Here is a 23,588-nt window from a genome sequence, read left to right as displayed (position 1 = left end):
ATAACGTACAGCTCAGTCAGTGATGTGTGTATCCTACCCCTACCTCTAGTATAACGTACAGCTCAGTCAGTGATGTGTGTATCCTACCCCTAGTATAACGTACAGCTCAGTCAGTGATGTGTGTATCCTACCCCTAGTATAACGTACAGCTCAGTCGGTGATGTGTGTATCCTACCCCTAGTATAACGTACAGCTCAGTCAGTGATGTGTGTATCCTACCCCTAGTATAACGTACAACTCAGTCGGTGATTTGTGTATCCTACCCCTAGTATAACGTACAGCTCAGTCAGTGATGTGTGTATCCTACCCCTAGTATAACGTACAGCTCAGTCAGTGATGTGTGTATCCTACCCCTAGTATAACGTACAGCTCAGTCGGTGATGTGTGTATCCTACCCCTAGTATAACGTACAGCTCAGTCAGTGATGTGTGTATCCTACCTCTAGTGTAACGTACAGCTCAGTCAGTGATGTGTGTATCCTACCCCTAGTATAACCTACAGCTCAGTCAGTGATGTGTGTATCCTACCTCTAGTATAACGTACAGCTCAGTCAGTGATGTGTGTATCCTACCCCTAGTATAACGTACAGCTCAGTCGGTGATGTGTGTGTCCTACCCCTAGTATAACGTACAGCTCAGTCAGTGATGTGTGTATCCTACCCCTAGTATAACGTACAGCTCAGTCAGTGATGTGTGTATCCTACCCCTAGTATAACGTACAGCTCAGTCAGTGATGTGTGTATCCTACCCCTAGTATAACGTACAGCTCAGTCAGTGATATGTGTATCCTACCCCTAGTATAACGTACAGCTCAGTCGGTGATTTGTGTATCCTACCTCTAGTATAACGTACAGCTCAGTCAGTGATGTGTGTATCCTACCCCTAGTATAACGTACAGCTCAGTCAGTGATGTGTGTATCCTACCCCTAGTATAACGTACAGCTCAGTCAGTGATATGTGTATCCTACCCCTAGTATAACGTACAGCTCAGTCAGTGATGTGTGTATCCTACCCCTAGTATAACGTACAGCTCAGTCAGTGATATGTGTATCCTACCCCTAGTATAACGTACAGCTCAGTCGGTGATTTGTGTATCCTACCCCTAGTATAACGTACAGCTCAGTCAGTGATGTGTGTATCCTACCCCTAGTATAACGTACAACTCAGTCAGTGATTTGTGTATCCCCACTAGTATACTGTCAGTCAGTGACTATAAATCTATAGGCATTACAGATGAGAACTTGTGATGGGTCACCAGGATGCACAGAGGAAGGCCACATGGGAGACACAGAAACCCCAATGAGATTCACCAGGATGTACAGAGGAAGGCCACATGGGAGACACAGAAACCCCGATGAGATTCAGACACACAGAGGAAGGCCACATGGGAGACACAGAAACCCCAATGAGATTCAGACAAACATATGGCCAAATCACCATATCTGCTGACATTTCAATGAAAAACAGCTTTCAATATATAAATCCATCAAGAAGGATTCCTGGGGGAAAATCTGAATAGCTGACTCCTCTTCTTGTGGCATTGTACATCAATATATTCATGAGATTTTTGAGCTTGGGTTGGTCAGAACATACTACATGTAAGGACGAGCTGTCTATCAATGTCGGCAGAACTGATTTGGTGAGGTGAGGCTTATGAGATAAAGGCTTGACACACAACTATCACACAGATATTGACTCAGCCCACAACCTATCACATATATATTGACTTGCAAAATAAAATTGCTTTATTCCCAAAGTAATATGTGAAGCTCACAGAACCCAGTCAAATGCAAACAATCCCACAAATACGTGTTGAAAGTCTGGGTCGACTGGTCTGTTATAGACCTTACTGATCACAAACACATATATCTACAACCTATATAACAATACTGGATAGAATACATAAAAACACTTCTCCAATCTCAGACTGACATACATATACAATGTCTGTATGTAGTGTAGAGGGTAACAATGTCTGTATGTAGTGTAGAGGGTAACAATGTATGTATGTAGTGTAGAGGGTAACAATGTCTATGTAGTGTAGAGGGTAACAATGTCTGTATGTAGTGTAGAGGGTAACAATGTCTGTATGTAGTGTAGAGGGTAACAAAGTCTGTATGTACTGTAGAGGGTAACAATGTCTGTATGTAGTGTAGAGGGTAACAATGTCTGTATGTAGTGTAGAGGGTATAACAATGTCTGTATGTAGTGTAGAGGGTAACAATGTCTGTATGTATAGTGTAGAGGGTAACAATGTATGTATGTAGTGTAGAGGGTATAACAATGTCTGTATGTAGTGTAGAGGGTAACAATGTCTGTATGTAGTGTAGAGGGTATAACAATGTCTGTATGTAGTGTAGAGGGTAACAATGTCTATGTAGTGTAGAGGGTATAACAATGTCTGTATGTAGTGTAGAGGGTAACAATGTCTGTATGTAGTGTAGAGGGTAACAATGTCTGTATGTAGTGTAGAGGGTAAACAATGGTCTTGTAGTGTAAGTGTAGAGGGTAACAATGTCCTGTATGTAGTGTAGAGGGTATAACAATGTCTGTATTGTAGTGTAGAGGGTAACATGTCTGTAGGTAGTGTAGAGGTAACAATGTCTGGTATGTAGTTGGAGAGGGTAAATAAACAATGTCTGTCATGTAGTGTAGAGGGATACAATGGTCTGTATGTAGTATAGAGGGGTAACAATGTCTGTATGTAGATACGAGTGGAACAATGTCTGTTATGTAGTGTAGAGGGGACTATAGTAACTGTATGTATAGTGTAGGAGGGTACAATGTCTGTATGTAGTGTAGAGGGTAACAATGTCTGTATGAGTGTAGAGGGTAACAATGGTCTTGTATGTAGTGTAGAGGGTAACAATGTCTGTATGTAGTGTAGAGGGTAAACATGTCTGTATGTAGTGTAGAGGGGAATAACAATGTCTGTATGTAGTGTAGAGGGTAACAATGTCTGTATGTAGTGTACTAGAGGGTAACAATGTCTGTATGTAGTGTAGAGGGGATAACAATGTCGTATGTAGTGTAGAGGGTATAACAATGTCTGTATTAGTGTAGAGGGGTAACAATGTCTGTATGTAGTGTAGAGGGTATAACATGTCTGTATGTAGATGTAGAGGGTAACACTGTCTCGTATGTAGGGTAGAGGGTAACACTGTCTGTATGTAGTGTGAGGGGATAACAAGGTCTGGGTATGTAGTGTAGAGGTGTATAAACAATTGTCTTATGTAGTGTAAGGGTATAACAATGTTCTGTATGTAGTGTAGAGGGTAACAAGGTCTGTATGTATGTAGAGGGTACACAATGTCTGTACTGTAGTGTCCGAGGGAAAAACAAATGTCTGGTAAGGTAGGTGTAGAGGGTATCACAATGTCTGTAATGTTAGTGTAGAGGGTAATACCAATGTCTGTGATGTAGTGTAGAGGGTATAACAATTGTCTGTATGTATGTAGAGGGTATAACAATGTCTGTATGTAGTGTAGAGGGTATAACAATGTGTCGTGTAATGTAGTGTAGAGGGTAACAATGTCTGTATGTAGTGGTAGAGGGTAACAATGTCTGTATGTAGTGTAGAGGGTACAATGTCTGGTATGTAGTGTAGAGGGTAACATGTCTGTATGTAGTGTAGTAGGGCGTAACAATGTCTGTAGTATGTAGAGGGTAACAATGTCTGTATGTAGTGTAGAGGGTATAACATTGTCTGTATGTTAGTTGTAGAGGGTAAACAATGTCTGTATGTAGTGTAGAGGGTAACAATGTCTGTATGTATGTAGAGGTAAACAATGTCTGTATGTAGTGTAGAGGGTAACAATGTCTGTATGTAGTGTAGAGGGTAACAATGTCTGTATGTAGTGTAGAGGGTAACAATGTCTGTATGTAGTATAGAGGGTAACAATGTCTGTATGTAGTGTAGAGGGTAACAAAGTCTGTATGTAGTGTAGAGGGTAACAATGTCTGTATGTAGTGTAGAGGGTAACAATTCATGTGTATGGGTACTGTCTGTTGTAGTGTAGAGGGAACATGTCTGTTGATTAGAGGGAAACCAATGTTGTATTAGTGAAAGGGGGAAACCCCTGTCTGTATGTAGTGTAGGGGTATAACAATGTCTGTATGTAGTGTAGGGGTTACCAATTCTGTTGTAGGTTTTAAGGTAACAATTTTGTAGGTGTAGAGGGTAAAACCCGTCTGTATTTTTGAAGGGGGGTAACAAGTCTGTAGTATGTAGAGGGAAAAACGTCTGTATTATGAAAGGGGGTAACAAGTCTGTATGTGGAGAGGGTAACGCTGTAGTAGGTAGAGGGTAAAAACATGTTGTTTTGTGAAAGAGGGTAAAAATGTCTTTTTGTGTAAGGGTATAACATTGTCTGTATGTAGTGTAATGTAGAGGGTAACAATGTCTGTATGTAGTGTAGAGGGTAACACTGTCTGTATGTAGTGTAGAGGGTAACAATGTCTGTATGTAGTGTAGAGGGTATAACATTGTCTGTATGTAGTGTAATGTAGAGGGTAACAATGTCTGTATGTAGTGTAGAGGGTAACAATGTCTGTATGTAGTGTAGAGGGTAACAATGTCTGTATGTAGTGTAGAGGGTAACAAAGTCTGTATGTAGAGTAGAGGGTAACAATGTCTGTATGTAGTATAGAGGGTAACAATGTCTATGTAGTGTAGAGGGTATAACAAATGTCTGTATGTAGTGTAGAGGGTAACAATGTCCTGTATGTAGTGTAGAGGGTAACAATGTCTGGTATGTAGTGTAGAGGGTAACAATGTCTGGGGTATGTAGTGTAGAGGGTAACAAGGTCTGTATGGAGTGTAGAGGTATACATTCTGTATGTAGTGTAAGGGTAACAATTGCTGTATTAGTGTAAGAAGGGTAACAAGGTCTGTATGTTAGTGTAGAGGGTTAACATTGTCTGTATGTAGTGTGATTGTAGAGGGTACAATGTCTGTATGTAGTGTAAGGTACACTGTCCTGTATGTAGTGTAGAGGGGATAACAATGTCTGGTATGGAAGTGTAGAGGTAAAAATTCTGTATTTTGGGGAGGATAACAATGTCTGTTTAGTTAGGGGTAAAAAGTCGTATGTAGTGTGAGGAACAATGTCTGTTGTGGTTTTTGGGGGTAACAATGTCTGTATTATGTGGGGTTAACAATGTTTATGTGTGAGGGACAATGCTGTATGTATTTAAAGGGGGTATAAATTTTTCTGATTATGTGATTTAGATAACATGTCTGTATGTAGTGTAGAGGGTATAACAATGTCTGTATGTAGTGTAGAGGGTAACAATGTCTGTATAGTGTAGGGTTTTAAAAATTTGTCTGTATGATTTAAATGTAAGGGAACATGCTGTTGTAGTTAGAGGGTAACAAATGCCCTGTTGTTTGTAGGGGGGTAAAAATGTTGTATGATGTAAGGGAACAAATCTGTATTAGGGTAGAGGTAAAAATTCTTTATTAAGAAAGAGGGTAACAAGCCCTGTATGTAGTATGGGGGGGTAAAAATGCTATGTAGTGTGGGGGTACAATGTCTGTATGTAGTGTAGAGGGTAACAATGTCTGTATGTAGTGTAGAGGGTAACAATGTCTGTATGTAGTGTAGAGGGTAACAATGTCTGTATGTAGTGTAGAGGGTAACAATGTCTGTATGTAGTGTAGAGGGTATAACATTGTCTGTATGTAGTGTAGAGGGTAACAATGTCTGTATGTAGTGTAGAGGGTAACAATGTCTGTATGTAGTGTAGAGGGTAACAATGTCTGTATGTAGTGTAGAGGGTATAACAATGTCTGTATGTAGTGTAGAGGGTATAACAATGTCTGTATGTAGTGTAGAGGGTAACAATGTCTGTATGTAGTGTAGAGGGTATAACAATGTCTGTATGTAGTGTAGAGGGTAACAATGTCTGTATGTAGTGTAGAGGGTAACAATGTCTGTATGTAGTGTAGAGGGTATAACAATGTCTGTATGTAGTGTAGAGGGTATAACAATGTCTGTATGTAGTGTAGAGGGTATAACAATGTCTGTATGTAGTGTAGAGGGTATAACAATGTCTGTATGTAGTGTAGAGGGTAACAATGTCTGTATGTAGTGTGTAAGGGTTAAACAATGTTTATGTAGTGTAGAGGGAAACATGTCTGTAGAGTGAAAGGGGTAAATGTTGTATGTAGTTAGGGGGATAAAAAGTCGTAGTAGTGTGAGGGTTAAAAATGTCTGTATTTGGGTTTAAGGAAACCCCTTATTATGTATGTAGGGTAACTGTCTATGAGTATAGAGGAAAACAAGTCTGTATGTAGTGAAAGGGGGTAAATTCTGTAGTAGGGGGTAGAGGGTAACAAATTTGTATGTAGTTAGAGGGTAAAAATGCCCTGTAGTATTTTTAAGGGTTTAAAAACAGGGTCGTATTAGTGTAGAGGGAAAACAATGTTGTAGTGTGAAAGGGGGTTAACAAGTGTAGTAGTGTGGGGGGAAAAATTTCTTATGTGTGTAAAGGGTAAAAATGTCTGTATTAGTGTAAGGGAAAACATGCCCGTTGTATGTAAGGGTATAAAAATGTCGTTATTAGGGGGGTAACAATTGTCTGTATGTAGTGTAGAGGGTATAACATTGTCTGATTTGTAGATGTAGGAGGGTAAACAATGTCTGTAATGTAGTGTAGAGGGTATACACATGTCTTGTATGTAGTGTAGAGGGTAACAATGTCTTGTATGTAAAGTGTAAGAGGTAGTAACATTGTCTGTATGTTAGTAGGTAGAGGGTAAACAATGTCTGTAATGTAGGGGTAGAGGGTATAACAATGTCTGTATGTAGTGTAGAGGTAAATGTCTGATGAGTAGGTAACAAATGTATGTATGTAAGTGTGAGGGTAACCAATGTCTGTGTAGTAGTAGAGGGTAACAATGTCTGTATGTAGTGTAGAGGGTAACAATGTCTGTATGTAGTGTAGAGGGGTAACAATGTAATGGATGTAGTGTAGAGGGTAACAATGTCTGTATGTATGTAGGGTAACATGTCGTATGTATGTTAAGGGTAACAATGTCTGTATGTAGTGTAGAGGGTATAACAATGTCTGTATGTAGTGTAGAGGGTATAACAATGTCTGTATGTAGTGTAGAGGGTAACAATGTCTGTATGTAGTGTAGAGGGTAACAATGTCTGTATGTAGTGTAGAGGGTATAACAATGTCTGTATGTAGTGTAGAGGGTATAACAATGTCTGTATGTAGTGTAGAGGGTATAACAATGTCTGTATGTAGTAAGATATGTCTGTATGTAGTTTAGAGGGTAACAATGTCTGTATGTAGTGTAGAGGGTTAACAATGTCTGGTATGTAGTGTAGAGGGGTACAAGTGTCTGTATGTAGTGTAGAGGGGATAAACAATGTCTGTATGTAGTGTAGAGGGTATAACAATGTCTGTATTGAGTGTAGAGGGTACAATTTATTTTGTGTAGAGGGTATAACAATGTCTGTATGTATGTGGAAGAGGGTAACAATGTCTGTATGTAGTGTATAGGGGTATAACAATGTCTGTATGTGAGTGTAGAGGGTACAATGTCGTATGTAGTTTAGAGGGTATAACAATGTCTGTATGGAGTGTAGAGGTTAACAATGGTCTGTATGTAGAGTGTGGGGGGTATAACAATGTCTGAGTGTGTAAGGTAACAATTTCGAGTATGAAAGGGGTAAAAAGTCGGGAAGTGTAGGGGTAAAACAATTCTGTATTTAGTGTAGGGTTTAAACAATGTCTGTATGTATGTAAGGGTAAACAATGTCTGTATTAGTGTAGGGGGAAAACAATGTTGTATGTTAGTGTAGAGGGAAACAATGTCGTATTGTGTAGAGGGATAAAAAGTCTTATGTATGTAGAGGGTAAAAAATGTCTGTAGTGTGTGAGGGTAACAATGTCTTTTAGTGTGGGGTATAAAAATGTCTGTATGTAGTATAGAGGGTAACAATGTCTGTAGTTTTAGAGGGAAAACAATGTCTGTAGTAGTGTAGGGGGTATAAAATTCTGTAGTTGTAAGGGTAAACAAGCTGTATGTGGGTTAGAGGGTAAAAGTCTGTAGTAGTGAGAGGGTATAAAAATTCTGTATGTAGTGTAGAGGTATAACAAGTTTTTATTAGTGTAGAGGTATAAATGTCTGTATGTATTGTAGAGGGATAACAAGGTCGTATGTAGTGTAAGAGGGTATACAATGGTCTGTATGTTAGTGTGTAGAGGGTAAACAATGTCTAGTAGTAGCTGTTAGAGGGTATAACAATGTCGTATGGTAGTGTAGAGGGTAACAATGTCGTATGTAGTGTAGAGGGTAACATGTCTGTATGTAGGGTTAGAGGGTAACAATGTACTGTATGTAGTGTAGAGGGTACAATGTCTGTATGTAGCTGTAGAGGGTAACAATGTCTGTATGTAGTGTAGAGGGTATAACAATGTCTGTATGTAGTGTAGAGGGTATAACAATGTCTGTATGTAGTGTAGAGGGTATAACAATGTCTGTATGTAGTGTAATGTAGAGGGTAACAATGTCGGTATGTAGTGTTAGAGGGTAACAATGTCTGTATGTAGATGTAGAAGGGTAAACAATGGTCATGTATGATGTAGTAGCGGGGTATAACAATGTCTGTATGTAGTGTAGAGGGTATAACAATGTCTGTATGTAGTGTAGAGGGTAACAATGTCTGTATGTAGTGTAGAGGGTCACAAGTCTGTATGTAGTTAGAGGGGTAACAATGTCTGTATGTAGTGTAAGGGTAACAATGTCTGTATGTAGGTGTAGGGTAAACAATGTCTGTATGTAGTGTAGAGGGTATAACAATGTATGTATGTAGTGTAGAGGGTATAACAATGTCTGTATGTAGTGTAGAGGGTAACAATGTCTGTATGTAGTGTAGAGGGTATAACAAGGTCTGTATGTAGTTGTAGAGGGTAACAAAGGTCTATGTAGTGTAGAGGGTATACAATGTCTATGTAGTGTAGAGGGTATAACAATGTCTGTATGTAGTGTAGAGGGTAAACAATGTCTGTATGTAGTGTAGAGGGTATAACAATGTCTGTATGTAGTGTAGAGGGTAACAATGTCTGTATGTAGTGTAGAGGGTATAACAATGTCTGTATGTAGTGTAGAGGGTAACAATGTCTGTATGTAGTGTAGAGGGTATAACAATGTCTGTATGTAGTGTAGAGGGTAACAATGTCTGTATGTAGTGTAGAGGGTAACAATGTCTGTATGTAGTGTAGAGGGTAACAATGTCTGTATGTAGTGTAGAGGGTAACAATGTCTGTATGTAGTGTAGAGGGTAACAATGTCTGTATGTAGTGTAGAGGGTAACATGTCTGTATGTAGTGTAGAGGGTAACAATGTCTGTATGTAGTGTAGAGGGGTATAACAAGTCTGTATGTAGTGTAGAGGGTAACAATGTCCTGTATGTAGTGTAGAGGGTAACAATGTCTGTATGTAGTGTAGAGGGTAACAATGTCTGTATGTAGTGTAGAGGGTAACACTGTCTGTATGTAGTGTAGAGGGTAACAATGTCTGTATGTAGTGTAGAGGGTATAACAATGTCTGTATGTAGTGTAGAGGGTAACAATGTCTGTATGTAGTGTAGAGGGTATAACAATGTCTGTATGTAGTGTAGAGGGTAACAATGTCTGTATGTAGTGTAGAGGGTAACAATGTCTGTATGTAGTGTAGAGGGTAACAATGTCTGTATGTAGTGTAGAGGGTATAACAATGTCTGTATGTAGTGTAGAGGGTAACAATGTCTGTATGTAGTGTAGAGGGTAACAATGTCTGTATGTAGTGTAGAGGGTAACAATGTCTGTATGTAGTGTAGAGGGTAACAATGTCTGTATGTAGTGTAGAGGGTAACAATGTCTGTATGTAGTGTAGAGGGTATAGGAGAGATCACAGAGAGATATTGGCACCAACTCTCTTGATCGTTACTGAGATCTATCATAGTGGGCCTTTTCTCTACTTTTCATCTATCCTCTGTTATCAGTTATACTGACATGTTGTTGATTGACATGTTGTATTATTATGGGATATTGACATGATGTAAAAACTTGTTGCATTGACATGCAGATTGACAGGTTACATTGCTATATTGTAATGACATCTTGTATATTGACATGATGTATTGAAAACTGGTATTGGCATGTTGTAGTAACTTGCTGCATTGACATGTTGTATATTGACATGCAGATTGACAGGTTACATTGATATGCTGTAATGACATCTTGTATATTGACATGATGTTGTATTGACTTAATATATTGCCATATATTGACATATATTGACATGTTGCATTAACATGTCGTAAAGACTTGCTCTATAGCCATGTGGCATTGACATGTGGTATTAACATGATGTATTGACATGTTCCATTGACATGTTGCATTGACATGTTCCATTGACATGTTGTATTGACATGTTCCATTGACATGTTGTATTGGCATGTTCCACTGACATGTTGTATTGACATCTGGTATTGACATGTTCCATTGACATATGGTATTGACATGTTGTATTGACATGTTGTATTGACATGTTCCATTGACATGTTGTATTGACATGTTCCATTGACATGTTGTATTGACATGTTCCATTAACATGTTGTATTGACATGTTCCATTGACATGTTGTATTGACATGTTCCATTGACATGTTGTAATGACATGTTGTATTGACATGTTCCATTGACATGTTGTATTGACATGTTGTATTGACATGTTCCATCGACATGTTGTATTGACATGTTGTATTGACATGTTTTATTGACATGTGTTGGCATATGGTATTAACATGATGTATTGTCATGTTGCAAGAGAAATGTTGATGCTGCCCTTACAGCACTATTTAAGATATAGAACAGCTGATCATGATCATTCAAAATACTGAGTTAAATAATTTGTACAACACCAAGTTGCAGGACAATAACCAAACCATGCAGGTACCACAGAACACCAGTAGGTACAATAAATACTAAAGGACACCTGTAGGTACTACTAGATACTAAAGGACACCTGTAGGTACTACTAGATACTACAGAACACCAGTAGGCACAATAAATACTAAAGGACACCTGTAGGTACTACTAGATACTACAGGACACCTGTAGGTACTACTAGATACTAAAGGAAACCAGTAGGTACTACTAGATACTAAAGGACACCTGTAGGTATTACAAGATACTACAGGACACCTGTAGGTACTACTAGATACTACAGGACACCTGTAGGTACTACTAGATACTAAAGGACACCTGTAGGTATTACTAGATACTAAAGGACACCTGTAGGTATTACTAGATACTAAAGGACACCTGTAGGTACTACTAGATACTAAAGGACACCTGTAGGTACTACTAGATACTAAAGGACACCTGTAGGTACTACTAGATACTAAAGGACACCTGTAGGTACTATTAGATACAACAGGACACCTGTAGGTACTACTAGATACAACAGGACACCTGTAGGTATTACTAGATACTAAAGGACACCTGTAGGTACTACTAGATACTAAAGGACACCTGTAGGTACTACTAGATACTAAAGGACACCTGTAGGTATTACTGGATACTAAAGGACACCTGTAGGTACTACTAGATACTAAAGGACACCGGTAGGTACTACTAGATACTACAGGACGCTCCCTTAGGTACTACTAGATACTAAAGGACACCTGTAGGTACTACTAGATACAACAGGACACCTGTAGGTATTACTAGATACTAAAGGACACCTGTAGGTACTACTAGATACTAAAGGACACCTGTAGGTACTACTAGATACTAAAGGACACCAGTAGGTATTACTAGATACTAAAGGACACCTGTAGGTATTACTAGATACTAAAGGACACCTGTAGGTATTACTAGATACTAAAGGACACCTGTAGGTACTACTACATACTAAAGGACACCAGTAGGTACTACTAGATACTAAAGGACACCTGTAGGTACTACTAGATACTAAAGGACACCTGTAGGCACTACTAGATACTAAAGGACACCTGTAGGTACTACTAGATACTAAAGGACACCTGTAGGTATTACCAGATACTAAAGGACACCTGTAGGTATTACTAGATACTAAAGGACACCTGTAGGTATTACTAGATACTAAAGGACACCTGTAGGTACTACTAGATACTACAGGACACCTGTAGGTATTACTAAATACTAAAGGACACCTGTAGGTATTACTAGATACTACAGGACACCAGTAGGTACTACTAGATACTAAAGGACACCTGTAGGTATTACTAGATACTAAAGGACACCTGTAGGTATTACTAGATACTAAAGGACACCTGTAGGTACTACTAGATACTACAGGACACCTGTAGGTATTACTAAATACTAAAGGACACCTGTAGGTATTACTAGATACTACAGGACACCAGTAGGTACTACTAGATACTAAAGGACACCTGTAGGTATTACTAGATACTAAAGGACACCTGTAGGTATTACTAGATACTAAAGGACACCTGTAGGTACTACTAGATACTACAGGACACCTGTAGGTATTACTAGATACTAAAGGACATCTGTAGGTATTACTAGATACTACAGGACACCTGTAGGTACTACTAGATACTAAAGGACACCTGTAGGTATTACTAGATACTAAAGGACACCTGTAGGTATTACTGGATACTAAAGGACACCAGTAGGTATTACTAGATACTAAAGGACACCTGTAGGTATTACTAGATACTAAAGGACACCTGTAGGTATTACCAGATACTAAAGGACACCTGTAGGTATTACTAGATACTAAAGGACACCTGTAGGTATTACTAGATACTAAAGGACACCTGTAGGTACTACTAGATACAACAGGACACCTGTAGGTATTACTAGATACTAAAGGACACCTGTAGGTACTACTAGATACTAAAGGACACCTGTAGGTATTACCAGATACTAAAGGACACCTGTAGGTACTACCAGATACTAAAGGACACCTGTAGGTACTACTAGATACTAAAGGACACCTGTAGGTATTACTAGATACTAAAGGACACCTGTAGGTATTACTAGATACTAAAGGACACCTGTAGGTACTACTAGATACTAAAGGACACCTGTAGGTACTACTAGATACTAAAGGACACCTGTAGGTACTATTAGATACAACAGGACACCTGTAGGTACTACTAGATACAACAGGACACCTGTAGGTATTACTAGATACTAAAGGACACCTGTAGGTACTACTAGATACTAAAGGACACCTGTAGGTACTACTAGATACTAAAGGACACCTGTAGGTATTACTGGATACTAAAGGACACCTGTAGGTACTACTAGATACTAAAGGACACCGGTAGGTACTACTAGATACTACAGGACGCTCCCTTAGGTACTACTAGATACTAAAGGACACCTGTAGGTACTACTAGATACAACAGGACACCTGTAGGTATTACTAGATACTAAAGGACACCTGTAGGTACTACTAGATACTAAAGGACACCTGTAGGTACTACTAGATACTAAAGGACACCAGTAGGTATTACTACATACTAAAGGACACCTGTAGGTATTACTAGATACTAAAGGACACCTGTAGGTATTACTAGATACTAAAGGACACCTGTAGGTACTACTACATACTAAAGGACACCAGTAGGTACTACTAGATACTAAAGGACACCTGTAGGTACTACTAGATACTAAAGGACACCTGTAGGCACTACTAGATACTAAAGGACACCTGTAGGTACTACTAGATACTAAAGGACACCTGTAGGTATTACCAGATACTAAAGGACACCTGTAGGTATTACTAGATACTAAAGGACACCTGTAGGTATTACTAGATACTAAAGGACACCTGTAGGTACTACTAGATACTACAGGACACCTGTAGGTATTACTAAATACTAAAGGACACCTGTAGGTATTACTAGATACTACAGGACACCAGTAGGTACTACTAGATACTAAAGGACACCTGTAGGTATTACTAGATACTAAAGGACACCTGTAGGTATTACTAGATACTAAAGGACACCTGTAGGTACTACTAGATACTACAGGACACCTGTAGGTATTACTAAATACTAAAGGACACCTGTAGGTATTACTAGATACTACAGGACACCAGTAGGTACTACTAGATACTAAAGGACACCTGTAGGTATTACTAGATACTAAAGGACACCTGTAGGTATTACTAGATACTAAAGGACACCTGTAGGTACTACTAGATACTACAGGACACCTGTAGGTATTACTAGATACTAAAGGACATCTGTAGGTATTACTAGATACTACAGGACACCTGTAGGTACTACTAGATACTAAAGGACACCTGTAGGTATTACTAGATACTAAAGGACACCTGTAGGTATTACTGGATACTAAAGGACACCAGTAGGTATTACTAGATACTAAAGGACACCTGTAGGTATTACTAGATACTAAAGGACACCTGTAGGTATTACCAGATACTAAAGGACACCTGTAGGTATTACTAGATACTAAAGGACACCTGTAGGTATTACTAGATACTAAAGGACACCTGTAGGTACTACTAGATACAACAGGACACCTGTAGGTATTACTAGATACTAAAGGACACCTGTAGGTACTACTAGATACTAAAGGACACCTGTAGGTATTACCAGATACTAAAGGACACCTGTAGGTACTACCAGATACTAAAGGACACCTGTAGGTACTACTAGATACTAAAGGACACCTGTAGGTACTATTAGATACAACAGGACACCTGTAGGTACTACTAGATACTAAAGGACACCTGTAGGTATTACTAGATACTAAAGGACACCTGTAGGTACTACTAGATACTACAGGACACCTGTAGGTATTACTAGATACTAAAGGACATCTGTAGGTATTACTAGATACTACAGGACACCTGTAGGTACTACTAGATACTAAAGGACACCTGTAGGTATTACTAGATACTAAAGGACACCTGTAGGTATTACTGGATACTAAAGGACACCAGTAGGTATTACTAGATACTAAAGGACACCTGTAGGTATTACTAGATACTAAAGGACACCTGTAGGTATTACCAGATACTAAAGGACACCTGTAGGTATTACTAGATACTAAAGGACACCTGTAGGTATTACTAGATACTAAAGGACACCTGTAGGTACTACTAGATACAACAGGACACCTGTAGGTATTACTAGATACTAAAGGACACCTGTAGGTACTACTAGATACTAAAGGACACCTGTAGGTATTACCAGATACTAAAGGACACCTGTAGGTACTACCAGATACTAAAGGACACCTGTAGGTACTACTAGATACTAAAGGACACCTGTAGGTACTATTAGATACAACAGGACACCTGTAGGTACTACTAGATACAACAGGACACCTGTAGGTATTACTAGATACTAAAGGACACCTGTAGGTACTACTAGATACTAAAGGACACCTGTAGGTACTACTAGATACTAAAGGACACCTGTAGGTACTACTAGATACTAAAGGACACCTGTAGGTACTACTAGATACTAAAGGACACCTGTAGGTACTATTAGATACAACAGGACACCTGTAGGTACTACTAGATACAACAGGACACCTGTAGGTACTACTAGATACTACAGGACGCTCCCTTAGGTACTACTAGATACTACAGGTCACCTGTAGGTATTACTAGATACTACAGGACACCTGTAGGTATTACTAGATACTAAAGGACACCTGTAGGTATTACTACATACTAAAGGACACCTGTAGGTATTACTACATACTAATGGACACCTGTAGGTATTACTAGATACTAAAGGACACCTGTAGGTATTACTACATACTAAAGGACACCAGTAGGTACTACTAGATACTAAAGGACACCTGTAGGTACTACTAGATACTAAAGGACACCTGTAGGCACTACTAGATACTAAAGGACACCTGTAGGCACTACTAGATACTAAAGGACACCTGTAGGTACTACTAGATACTAAAGGACACCTGTAGGTATTACCAGATACTAAAGGACACCTGTAGGTATTACCAGATACTAAAGGACACCTGTAGGTATTACTAGATACTAAAGGACACCTGTAGGTACTACCAGATACTACAGGACGCCCTTAGGTACTACTAGATACTAAAGGACACCTGTAGGTATTACTAGATACTAAAGGACACCTGTAGGTATTACTAGATACTAAAGGACACCTGTAGGTACTACTAGATACTACAGGACACCTGTAGGTATTACTAGATACTAAAGGACACCTGTAGGTATTACTAGATACTACAGGACACCTGTAGGTACTACTAGATACTAAAGGACACCTGTAGGTATTACTAGATACTAAAGGACACCTGTAGGTATTACTAGATACTACAGGACACCTGTAGGTACTACTAGATACTAAAGGACACCTGTAGGTATTACTGGATACTAAAGGACACCTGTAGGTACTACTAGATACTACAGGACACCTGTAGGTATTACTAGATACTAAAGGACACCTGTAGGTACTACTAGATACTACAGGACACCTGTAGGTACTACTACATACTAAAGGACACCTGTAGGTACTACTAGATACTAAAGGACACCTGTAGGTACTACTACATACTAAAGGACACCAGTAGGTATTACTAGACACTAAAGGACACCTGTAGGTATTACTGGATACTACAGGACACCTGTAGGTATTACTAGACAATGCAAGACACCTGTAGGTACTACTATATACTACTGGGTATACAACAGTTCTGCCTACCTGGTACAGCCCATGGCAAAGCTTGTCAGCTGCGAGTGATAAAACAGACAAATAAATATCTGGTAAACATATACCAATATATTATGATACACAGGTATTTTAGGTAAGAAGATCCATACTAGTACATCTGACACAAAAAAGGCTGTATTGACTTATTTATCATTACTACTACCTAGGCAGGCAGTATATAATGGATTATCCATAAATAGGTTTCATCCAAACGTGTTTATATATGCAATGATGTTAATACTACAAATGTAGGTCATCAATCTTTATTAAATATACAGCTCAGTTTTTATACATTGTGCAGATTATGTAAGTTACAAGAGCTGTTGGAGAAAAGCATAGCTCGTCTCGCAAATGTTTGTCAATAAATGATTAAAATATTTTAATTGGTATGGTCTGCGCAAATTGCATTAGTAATATCTATATTGTTTACTTGATCAGATTGTGTATTGTGTATTCATGCAATTTTCAAAACCATATCAATTTATATATACTGTATATACATAAATTATTTATTGACAAACATTCACAAGACAAGATTTGCTGTTGTTAATTGAATAAATATATTAAATAATTTCTTTTGGACCTATTTCTTTTATTCAAAAAACAAAAACAAAATCTTAACGAAAGTTGTCTCCCTTGAAAAATGTGGAACCGTTTAAATTGTTTAATGTGAGCATTTTCACATTATTTTTTTCAGTTTAACTCCAAGAAGAGATAATGTAATATTAGAGGGACTCTTTCACTAAATATCAGCACCCTTTAAGTACAATTAAAAAGTGATGTATATTAATACCTATCAACACTTGCACCCAAAACTTAACGCAAAAATTCCAAAAAATTCCTTAAATACTTAACATTTGAAAAACCAATGCTGACGCCGGGGTGACAACATAAGCTCTCCCTCTTCTCCGAAGAGACGAGCTAATAATGACATAATTAAGACAATCACAAGATGCTATAATGTGATACTTACCAAAATGTTCGTTAAACAGATTAAGTAATATTTATATGATATTTCAAAGCCAGACATGGCATTGGAATGCAAAATTACAGATAAAGATTGATAATAAAATCAGAGGAAGTAACTCCTCAGAGGAATCTTAGTATCCACCATTAATTATCCTTATGTGAGACTGATCTCTTCTTTTCCTTTTTGATAATCTGATTACAAGTAAAACCTTCATATGAAATCGAAGAACGATCTCAGAAATATAGATAACAAAGTTAAGCTGTGAGAATAGAAGATGGCTGCATATCGGCCATCTTTTGTCTGGATCAGATTCAATATTGAATGGGCATAATTTGGAACCAAAGGGTACCTACATATAAAATATCCCTCCAGAACCATTCATGAAATGGTGATTTAAAAACTCCAATTGTCATAATTCCAGATGGCCAAATGTCAGCCATTTTTCCCTTAACAGACTCAAAATTGAATAGGCATCAACAAGGTTCCACAGGGAACCTACATGTGAAGATTGAGAATTATCCCTCCACCCCAGCATCATGTAGATAGTAAATATTAGATATCCCCATAGTAATACAAGCTTTGTGTGGAGGTCTGTATTCCAAACACATCCTAGGTACAACTTAAGATGTCATGGTGATGATACCATATGCCTCAACATCCCTGATTTCTTCATTAAAGCATGAAATTTTGCAGAAACCATTTAATGGCACCAATACATCAACATGATGGTATGATGTGTGCCAAGCTTGAAGTAGGATGTCAAACAACGTAGACTTGTTGTGTTAAGTCTGATGATAGACAATAATTCAACTCCAGCCAGGCTGATGATACTTACACATGTTTGTTGGAGTTATGATATACACATTTATTTGAGCCTGATCCCAATGATCTAATGCAACGTCTGCAGCAACAGCTGAAAATCATTTACCTAGATTTGAAATTTTAGAAGGCTTTCTGTATAGATCCACTGACAATGGTCCTTATCCCGTAGACTGTAAAATATTCTATTGGCAATGTTCCTCTGTTAGACAAACTTTCTCGTAACAATGCTCCTCTGTTAAACAAACTTCCCAGTGACAATGCCCCTCTGTTAAACAAACTTCCCATTGAAATGCCCCACTGTTAAACAAACTTCCCATTGAAATGTCCCACTGTTAAACAAACTTCCCATTGAAATGCCCCACTGTTAAACAAACTTCCCATTGACGATGCTCCTCTGTTAAACGAACTTCCCATTGAAATGACCCTCTGTTAGACAAACTTTCTCGTAACAATGCTCCTCTGTTAAACAAACTTCCAATTGAAATGCCCCTCTGTTAAACAAACTTCCCATTGAAATGCCCCACTGTTAGACAAACTTCCCATTGAAATGACCCTCTGTTAAACAAACTTCCCATTGAAATGACCCTCTGTTAGACAAACTTCCCATTGATATGCCCCACTGTTCTACAAACTTCCCATTGAAATGACCCTCTGTTAGACAAACTTTCTCGTAACAATGCTCCTCTATTAAACAAACTTCCCATTGAAATGCTCCTCTGCTAAACAAACTTCCCATTGAAATGCTCCTCTGCTAAACAAACTTCCCATTGAAATGCTCCTCTGTTAAACAAACTTCCCATTGAAATGCCCTGACGATGCTCCTCGGTTAAACAAACTTCCCATTGAAATGCCAAAATTTATACAAATTGACCCCTTTTCACCCCACCCTCCACCCCCCTGTGGGGTAAGCCCCACCATTTGTACAATTTTGAATCCCTACCCCAAAAGGGATGCTACCAGTCAAATATGTGCGATAGCTATTGCTTCATTTTGAGAGAAGAAGTCGTTCATATCTATTAGCCAAATTGACCCTTTTTGGCCCCAACCCTCAGCCCCCCTGGGTGTCAGCCCCACCATTTGCACAATTCTTAATCCCCACCCCATAATGATGCTACCAGTTAAATTTTGTTGAATTCCAATCAGCAGTTATGAAGAATTCCACTGTTGACGGATAGACGGATGGTGGACATCAGATGCCACACATGGCATAAACTCCTATTGACCAGGTGAGCTAACAATTTATTAACGTCATATCAAATAAGGGGGTTTTCTGAGTTCGAGTTAACAAAGTTCCACTGTATATCACATTATAGAGTTTGTTTGGTTTCTTGTCATATGTTCCTGGCAGTGGTGAAATGATTATCGCAGAGTTGTTTAACTGCAATATTTTTTGTAGTAAAATGGGATGAACGTGGCAAAAGGAGAGAGTATGTAACAGGCCATAACAAAACTAGGTGTTGGTCAGTAATGGGATGCAAAGTATGTTTATTTCCAGGCATCTTCTGTCCTTTCAAGATTTGTCAAATTTTGTCAGATTCTGCCATGATAAGTGTGCATTAATTTTGTCATGGTTGCTTCAAGGCTGGTGCATATTTTGTCACATTTTGCCATTCTCACAGTAAGCTAAGGCATTCTAGCGACTACAGACTGACATAGTCCAGGAAGGAGTATATATAAAAGCTGGTCCAGGCAGGGAAGCTTTACTTGAGTCTTAACAATCGACATTACTGAAGAAAGAGGGCAAATCTATGCCACCAAGGAAGCCAAGGCATACAGGATCCTAATCCTACACGCTCACCACCAGCAGAGGAGCAGGAACAGGCTGTATTCATCATGTCAAGTAAAGAGAACATGCTGCTGCTTACCAAGTTTCTGAACTATCACATTAAACTCTCAGGATACAAGCTTTTGCTTGAGAGACCTACTTTTTATACCGTGGTCAGAACTATGCTCCAAAGCTCCTGACGTCCACGTTTCATCCATAGAAACTTAGAAAGCCTTAACATGACAGGACATGAAAAACATCTTAGAATTGATCAGAAAGTGAGGGTCCCCATCAAAACTTGACAGGTTGGGAGAAGATGAACTGTCATTCCTATTATACCATAGCAAGGCCAAATAAAACTTTGATATAGAGAGAGAGAAATGGTCAAAATCCAATGATCTCTTAGGCAAACATGACTGCCATGGTCGCTGGCAGTATAATGTAAATGTAACTTTAACAGGGACTACAATTGCCTTGTACTGTACCAGGGACTACCACTGCCGTGTACTGTACCAGGGACTACCACTGTCTGTACTGTACCAGGGACCACCACTGTCTGTACTGTACCAGGGACTACCACTGTCTGTACTGTACCAGGGACTACCACTGTCTGTACTGTACCAGGGACTACCACTGTCTGTACTGTACCAGGGACCACCACTGTCTGTACTGTACCAGGGACTACCACTGTCTGTACTGTACCAGGGACTACCACTGCCTTGTACTGTACCAGGGACTACCACTGTCTGTACTGTACCAGGGACTACCACTGTCTGTACTGTACCAGGGACTACCACTGCCGTGTACTGTACCAGGGACTACCACTGTCTGTACTGTACCAGGGACTACCACTGTCTGTACTGTACCAGGGACTACCACTGCCGTGTACTGTACCAGGGACTACCACTGCCTGTACTGTACCAGGGACTACTACTGTCTGTACTGTACCAGGGACTACCACTGTCTGTACTGTACCAGGGACTACCACTGCCGTGTACTGTACCAGGGACTACCACTGTCTGTACTGTACCAGGGACTACCACTGTCTGTACTGTACCAGGGACTACCACTGTCTGTACTGTACCAGGGACTACCACTGTCTGTACTGTACCAGGGACTACCACTGCCTTGTACTGTACCAGGGACTACCACTGTCTGTACTGTACCAGGGACTACCACTGTCTGTACTGTACCAGGGACTACCACTGTCTGTACTGTACCAGGGACTACCACTGCCGTGTACTGTACCAGGGACTACCACTGTCCGTGTACTGTACCAGGGACTACCACTGCCTGTACTGTACCAGGGACTACCACTGTCTGTACTGTACCAGGGACTACCACTGTCTGTACTGTACCAGGGACTACCACTGCCGTGTACTGTACCAGGGACTACCACTGCCTGTACTGTACCAGGGACTACCACTGTCTGTACTGTACCAGGGACTACCACTGCCTTGTACTGTACCAGGGACTACCACTGTCTGTACTGTACCAGGGACTACCACTACCTTGTACTGTACCAGGGACTACCACTGTCTGTACTGTACCAGGGACTACCACTGTCTGTACTGTACCAGGGACTACCACTGTCTGTACTGTACCAGGGACTACCACTGTCTGTACTGTACCAGGGACTACCACTGCCGTGTACTGTACCAGGGACTACCACTGTCTGTACTGTACCAGGGACTACCACTGTCTGTTCCTGTACCAGGGACTACCACTGTCTTGTACTGTACCAGGGACTACCACTGTCTGTACTGTACCAGGGACTACCACTGCCTTGTACTGTACCAGGGACTACCACTGTCTGTACTGTACCAGGGACTATCACTGCCTTGTACTGTACCAGGGACTACCACTGCCTTGTACTGTACCAGGGACTACCACTGTCTGTACTGTACCAGGGACTACCACTGTCTGTACTGTACCAGGGACTACCACTGTCTGTACTGTACCAGGGACTACCACTGTCTGTACTGTACCAGGGACTACCACTGTCTGTACTGTACCAGGGACTACCACTGTCTGTACTGTACCAGGGACTACCACTGTCTGTACTGTACCAGGGACTACCACTGTCTGTACTGTACCAGGGACTACCACTGTCTGTACTGTACCAGGGACTACCACTGTCTGTACTGTACCAGGGACTACCACTACCTTGTACTGTACCAGGGACTACCACTGTCTGTACTGTACCAGGGACTACCACTGTCTGTACTGTACCAGGGACTACCACTGTCTGTACTGTACCAGGGACTACCACTGTCTGTACTGTACCAGGGACTACCACTGTCTGTACTGTACCAGGGACTACCACTACCCTGTACTGTACCAGGGACTACCACTGTCTGTACTGTACCAGGGACTACCACTGTCTGTACTGTACCAGGGACTACCACTGTCTGTACTGTACCAGGGACTACCACTGTCTGTACTGTACCAGGGACTACCACTGTCTGTACTGTACCAGGGACTACCACTGTCTGTACTGTACCAGGGACTATCACTGCCTTGTACTGTACCAGGGACTACCACTGCCGTGTACTGTACCAGGGACTACCACTGTCTGTACTGTACCAGGGACTACCACTGTCTGTACTGTACCAGGGACTACCACTGTCTGTACTGTACCAGGGACTACCACTGCCGTGTACTGTACCAGGGACTACCACTGCCGTGTACTGTACCAGGGACTACCACTGTCGTGTACTGTACCAGGGACTACCACTGTCTGTACTGTACCAGGGACTATCACTGTCTGTACTGTACCAGGGACTACCACTGTCTGTACTGTACCAGGGACTACCACTGTCTGTACTGTACCAGGGACTACCACTGTCTGTACTGTACCAGGGACTACCACTGTCTGTACTGTACCAGGGACTACCACTGCCTGTACTGTACCAGGGACTACCACTGTCTGTACTGTACCATGGACTATCACTGTCTGTACTGTACCAGGGACTACCACTGTCTGTACTGTACCAGGGACTACCACTGTCTGTACTGTACCAGGGACTAGCACTGCCTGTACTGTACCAGGGACTACCACTGCCTGTACTGTACCAGGGACTTAACTGGATCTTGTTTAATACTTTCTAATGAAGATAAATAAAGATAGCTCCGGATGTGATGGATTGAAGCTTACTAACACCCAGGTATAAAACAGTTCACAGCTTGAGTTCCTTCACACTTATTATCATGAAATTAACACATATTTCTAAAATAACAACTCATTATACCCTATCTGTGAATCAATTTACCTTT

The 23,588-nt window shown here is 40.1% G+C and overlaps 1 protein-coding gene across 1 annotated transcript in view; it reads right to left on the bottom strand.

Moving 5' to 3' along the window:
- LOC117328486 (cytochrome b5 reductase 4-like) overlaps positions 1-23,588 on the bottom strand; it is a 102,855-nt gene that overhangs the window by 41,714 nt on the left and 37,553 nt on the right. Inside the window, exon 3 of the mRNA XM_033886021.1 lies at positions 16,747-16,775. Within this exon, the coding sequence (XP_033741912.1) occupies positions 16,747-16,760 (14 nt within the window). The 5' untranslated portion in view covers positions 16,761-16,775. The remainder of the gene's footprint in view (positions 1-16,746; positions 16,776-23,588) is intronic.

The sequence above is a fragment of the Pecten maximus genome, chromosome 5 (genome assembly GCF_902652985.1).
Source record: "Pecten maximus chromosome 5, xPecMax1.1, whole genome shotgun sequence".
NCBI lineage: Eukaryota > Metazoa > Mollusca > Bivalvia > Pectinida > Pectinidae > Pecten > Pecten maximus.
This window is presented reverse-complemented; position numbering and strand designations above follow the sequence as displayed.